We start from the raw sequence: 6,346 nt of genomic DNA, 5'->3' as shown, positions 1-6,346 counted from the left end.
GGTCCTGTTGTTTCTGGGATTGTAAAGTCATGTTCCTGAACGAATGTTTGACAATTAAATCACAAATCTTCACATCCATCGCATTACAGATACCTATATGAAAAATACAAATGCTGTCTACATTTGAGACATGTACAATATTAGAATGGTTATAATTGCAACTAGCCCTCCTGAGAAGCATATATGAATTAAATGAGCACGTAAACTGCTAAAACCAGGATCCCCTTATGTTATGTACTTACTTTTTTATGTTGATGCATTATTATATTATTCATTTAATTCCTATGACTTAAATCTTTATCACTCATTTAATTTTCAGTCTTTATTACCTGAATTCAACCAGTTACTCTTTTAGTCAAATGGACAATCATTGAGCCCCTGGAAAATGTACATATAATTTTCAATGAATACATACACCCGGAAATCTAAAATTTTAGGAGACATTTTAATAAAAAGAGGATCTGTACAGTCCCTTTCCCACAGATACACTGAGAGTTAATTTTATTTCACATCTTTTCATTCCTCCAAAAGGACACATGTTTTGGAAGGTGGGAGAGACCAAAAAAAAAAAAAGATATACAAACAAAAGACCTCAAGGATGGTGAGAAAATGCATGTTTTTACAGAATATTTCTATGTATACAGCACATTTCAAATAATAATTAATTTTAATCAAAATATTTCAGTCATTTGAATGGTAAACAGCCCACCTCAAAGTCACTTGATGTAGTACAACATTCAAGCCATCCGCAGCTGTGTCCAAGTCCTTTTGTTAAAAAAAAAAAAAAAAATGTATCACTGTACTTATGCTGGTGATAAGTCTGATGTTATTTACAGTCAAAGGTAATCCTTTTCAAAATTAAGAAAAGCAAATGGAATCAAAACCTCGCAGTTGGCAGATGCAACAGAAAGCACAACGTTTTAAATTCAAAATCATATGAAAAAATAGAGCATACAGAATGTGCTGGGCCTTTTTTTCCCTGCTCAGTACCACGTCACTGCAAAAGTATGCAAAATGTAACAAAACGGGCTTAAAATTAAAGATGGCATAGTTCTTGTTTTCATTACATGTATTTAGATGTATTTAAAAATATCAACACGTCATTGCAAAACACTGTTAAGACTCTAAATTCACAGCTGCTTGGTCAAATGTCAGTTTTACCAGCTGGAAGCACATCACAAACTGTAATGATGCAATAAAATTATGCATTAAAATGTAGATAATTGAAAAATTGTACAGATTAAACTCAACTGGGAACAAACATTAACAAGAGCCTAAATTAATTTTTACCTATTTATTATTATTATTGATTTTGCAGCGCTTCAATCTGATATACTCACTCTTATTTGCAAAAATAAAAGATTGCTACATTGTATTACTACTAAAATGAAGCATTTTTTACCCGAAAAATGTATTCAATCCAAGTTACAGTATCAGCAACGTCAGAATGGAAAAGATCCTTTCTGTACTGGTTACCGCACTGGATTCTAGACCTGAGGGTCGTGGGTTCAAGTCCCTGATCGGACATTGATGGAGCAAATCCATCTTTATCTACTCATTTGGTTTGGAGTCACAATGACAGATGAACATGTTCATGATTTAACGGTAAATAAAAGGTTAAAACGGTGAATGTTAAGAAGGGACACTGAGCAGCCGGATAACTGCATGAGGAAACAGACCTGGACAAGCACGGACATGAAAGAAATGTTTCTGTGAGCAAGAATGAGACATGGGACCACACCAGTGGTCTCCAACCCTGGTCCTGGAGAGCTACAGGGTCTGCTGGTCTTCATAGTGACTCTGCACTTCATGAATCAATTAGAGCAGTTGATTACACAGTTAACTCGACTCACCTGGTGTGTTGGGTCTCAATTGGGTGCTGATTTTAAGGTGAAAACAAAAACCAGCAGACCCTGTAGCTCTCCAGGACCAGGGTTGGAGACCACTGGACCACACCATCTAACCTTCATGAGAGAACGTCCCTTCACAGCCACGATGTTGCCTCAGTAATCACCACATATATTCAGTGCCTGTTCTCGAGCAAAATACCTTTAAACAGGTAAATAAGGTGTGCATGTGCCGTAAAATGGTTTGATTAAAACCGGATTTCCTACATAATTTTGGCTTTTCCCATTTTTTCCCCTCATATTCAACAAAATGTTACATAAATCTATCAATAGTTATCTGCATTTGAGTACACTGAAACAGATTAGTGTGAACACACCTTATTACACAGAGAATGTCACCTTACCAACATGAGAAAAATCCAAATAGCAAAGTATGCTTACATGTTCATATGATTTCATAAATAGCAAACATGTATCATACATTTTCTGGGAAAAGAATAGGCAAATAAACAATAGACTGTGACAAATTTTGCAATATGCTCTTAATTGCCTCTATTTAGCAACATTTGTCCTTTATTTGAAGATGTCATTGTGCTAGTTTACAAAGCCAATACAACAAGAAAGCCTCCTGTAAGTGCGCTAATTACTTGCAATAGCAACAACAACACGATAGGAATCTGAGACGATGTATAGTGTGGTTGGCTGTCGGGACAGACATCCCTGTTTGAATCCATCTTTATGAACGGCACTGATGGAAGTTAGTTCTGCTCGCCCCCTAGTGGTCAACGGCAGGTAACAGAATTTCGCTCTCTCTCTGTCGAGTCAGAATTAGATGCCTTTATTTTTTTTGCTCGTTTGGTTAGTGGCGCAGACTTGATTTGACTTCAGCTTAAAGCTGTAATTACAGGAAAGCAGCATGTTTCCTACCGAAAATTTCGTAAGTATTGCAGTCATCATTAAACATGTTCTCACCGATAACTAAGTTGAAACAAAGGGGGAAAACCAGATAGAAAGTCATGCGGCCCCGAATTGTGCTTTAAGCCGAGCGAACAAATGTACACATTCACAGAAAGATGCATGTGATGGTGACATGTAGGGGGGTTTACATTAGAACTTAGCCATTACCGTAAGGTTTTGTCCTAATTACTCTCCATTTTGCTTACTCTAATGTAACTGTATGTTGTCACTAAACCATCCTGATCAATTATAAGGAGTTTTTCTCTATAAAGGTAGAGATCAATGATACCGAACACAAGTGATTCATTTACATGGATTGTTTAGTATGGTGATGTCACTTTAAGGTAAAAAAAAAAACCGACTGATTTCTCACCACTTGCTCTGATGTAAGAAGTGTTACAACCAAACACTGGCTGGATGACAACCATTTCATAGCCATGACTTTATAATAATTTAACACTACAGAAAAACGTACACTAACAGTATTAATGATGGTGGAAGCATTGGAGTGTTTTTAATGGCAGCAAAATGATGTGGAAGTACTTCTCAGATGATGTTACACGTTTTGTTCATTTGTTACTAATCTTTGAAATAAGACCAGTCAGTGGGTTCATATTTAGCTCAGCTCAAAATTTCTTTATATTTGTATGTCCGAGAAAAAAAAAAAGAGAGATATTAAGGGCCATACCATATAAGGACTTTACATTGTTTAAATGTTATCTGGAAACCATCTAGGTTCAGCTGGACTTATATTTAATATTCAGAATAAATGTAAGAAGGTTTTTTTTAAATAAAATGATACAGCAATTTATTTGTAGTAATACTGTTATGTGTTTGGGGGAATGACACTAAAAATACATTTGAAGTTTATAATACTAAACCTAGAGGGAACTAGGAATACCAACATTTACTCATGACGCGATTTGGACCACATGACATATTGCATTTGTTGAGTGAAACGCGCCCGGACAGCAACGTCACTATGCAGCATTACAACGTACGTGCCTCAAGCTCTGCAGTGAGGATCCGTGTTAAATTAACACAGCTCTCTTACACACCTAACTGATTCTTTCCATCTCATCACCCTGCACACTCGTCTTCAACATGCGTCCTGGAAGCCAACAATCCCTCATTTGTTACCTGAAGTTACCTGAAAGCAGGAATGTGTTCACTTGAGGGAATTCCACGATGGTACCTTAAAACACGGTGCCTTTAATTTTACTAATCAGCTCTGTTAAATAAAAATTCTAACTTGGTGCTGTGTAATATTTAGCTGTTGAATTGTGGGTACTGTTTGTGTACGATGTGTGAGCTTTTCTTTTGTCATCACAAAGAACAGGTTTCACTCTTGCAGTTATACATGTTTTTCTCGTTAAAACCCGCACACACAACTGAAGTAAACAGTATTACTTTCTCCTCTTCATTGTAATCCAACTGATTAGTCTAACCTATTTTCTTTCTACAAAAGATGTATGCAGCTCTTAAATATTAAACATAGTTAACATTTTTGAATCAATAGTTATTGAGTGAAAGCTTTTAACAGTGATCCCACTGAAAACATATGTAAAATCATTTTTTTCCAATGACACCAAGGATGAATTTATGGTTTTCAAATATTTTTTTATAGAATTTGTGAAGCAACTGAGTTATACTGCACCTTTTGTGAGGTAAACACACATTACTTCCAGAGTATTCTGTGTGTACCAAGGTAAATACCTCACTCTCCTGAGGACCAATGAGCTGGCACTATCAGAACACATGACTTAAAAGGTGGTGTCATAAAGCTAGCAAAGAATATTGATATATTTTGGTAAATGTTTTGGTACACTTTTCCTAAGTTTTCAAGGACAGTGGAATGTGGGATATTTAACCACTTTCCAGGATTTTTCCTCGACGTTCCAAGATGAAAATATTTTCATGGCTTTTAAGAATTTGCAAGGGCTGTAGGAACCCTGCTTTCATAGATTTGTTTGTTTATTCTGGAATAAAATTATGATTTTAAAATAAATTGCACTCTACCACATATAGTTATCTACAGGCTTACACATACCTGATGGATTGTTGACCTCTTGGACTAAGCTCAATAACCTCAATCAAAATGAGAAGCCCCACGTATACCATTTTTCCTGCACAAAATGCTTTATCATACTAGTGCAAAACTAGTATTACTGTACACCTTATTCCATTTTAAAACGATGATATTCCTCAAGAACGTCGATAAGCATTAAAAAAATACAGCATTTTTTTTTCTTTTCACACTTTTCTCTCCAAAGACCCCGCATTAGCTGCTTTCAGCAAATGTGCCAAATACGAGAAGATTTCACCAAGATCATCAACTGAAAGGATCTTGCGATTAATATGAAGAATTGGTCAAGGTCAGTTTGGATCACGTCAACCTGGTTTTTTCACCAATGTAATGCAACATGAAGGCAAGCAAGGATTCCTTTTATGCACCTATATGTGCACAGATCACACTATTCTGATGTGCTCCATTAATATATATATATGCAGTGTATATATATATCGTTGTTGTTTTGATTCTGGGCACCAGACATACTTCTGCAGCGTACAGGACAAGTGCACAAGACACAGCTGGCGTTTCGCTTGGATTTCAGTGCCCCCGTCTATCACAAGACCCGGGATTTCTGACGCTACGATTCCCAATAGAATACACTGACAAACTGCTAATAAAGAGCACAGATAAACTGGAGAGGGAGGGAAGGGGGGAGAGGAGGAGAGAGAGGAGAGAGAGAGAGAGAGAGAGAGAGAGAGAGAGAGAGAGACAGAGAGGAGTGTTTGTAGCAGGTTGTCGAGACAGAAAAAGCGGGAAGCTTCAGATGCCCTGAGCTCATAGCGGAGGCCAGAGGGTCGGTTCGGTCCATTTGCGTTTCCAGTCCGTCTCTGGTTTTGTTCAGTCAGAGTTCCTGTTTCACAGAGAGACTGAGCAGGGCCCCTGGCCACAGGCCTCAGACTCTTTCTTTTCCTCCTCTGTTTTTCCACCGCTCGGCCTTTCCATCCAGGGAAGAAACCCGACGAAACCAGGGGAATGTTTATGTCGTCTTGTGTGTGTGTGTGTGTGTGTGTGTTGGTCCGGTACATTTACAACTCGATTTGCATCCATGTCTATTTGTGTGTGTACTATGTAAGTGTGTGTGTGTGTGTATATACATGTTTGTTTATGTGCCGGTTCGTCATCTGTCTTTTTCTGAGCAGGTGTATGCGATCTGTGTGTGTGTGTGTGTGTCAGACCAGGGTTCCAGGAGCTGGCAGGTCAGTACTAGGCTCTTTCAGTGTTAGCTCCTGCATCTGTGCTGGGAATGGATCCTGGAACAGCGACAGCTCCATTGACCTGCAAGAGCCAGAAACAGCACATTAATGCACAACTGCACAGGTTCCCTTACTGCAAAACTACACAGGTTCCCTTACTGCACAACTACACAGGTTCCCTTACTGCACAACTGCACAGGTTCCCTTACTGCACAACTACACAGGTTCCCTTACTGCAAAACTACACAGGTTCCCTTACTGCAAAACTACACAGG

At 38.1% G+C, this 6,346-nt stretch overlaps 1 protein-coding gene across 2 annotated transcripts in view; it reads right to left on the bottom strand.

The window, feature by feature from the left end:
• Positions 1-426: 426 nt before the first annotated feature.
• The window catches only part of ccdc120a (coiled-coil domain containing 120a), a 58,822-nt gene continuing 52,902 nt past the window's right edge, over positions 427-6,346 (bottom strand). For both annotated transcript variants that reach the window (XM_064300573.1, XM_064300572.1), the window contains one exon: positions 427-6,153. In XM_064300573.1, the coding sequence (XP_064156643.1) occupies positions 6,048-6,153 (106 nt within the window). In that variant the 3' untranslated portion in view covers positions 427-6,047. The remainder of the gene's footprint in view (positions 6,154-6,346) is intronic.

Source organism: Anguilla rostrata, chromosome 11, assembly GCF_018555375.3.
Source record: "Anguilla rostrata isolate EN2019 chromosome 11, ASM1855537v3, whole genome shotgun sequence".
NCBI classification, from domain to species: domain Eukaryota; kingdom Metazoa; phylum Chordata; class Actinopteri; order Anguilliformes; family Anguillidae; genus Anguilla; species Anguilla rostrata.
This window is presented reverse-complemented; position numbering and strand designations above follow the sequence as displayed.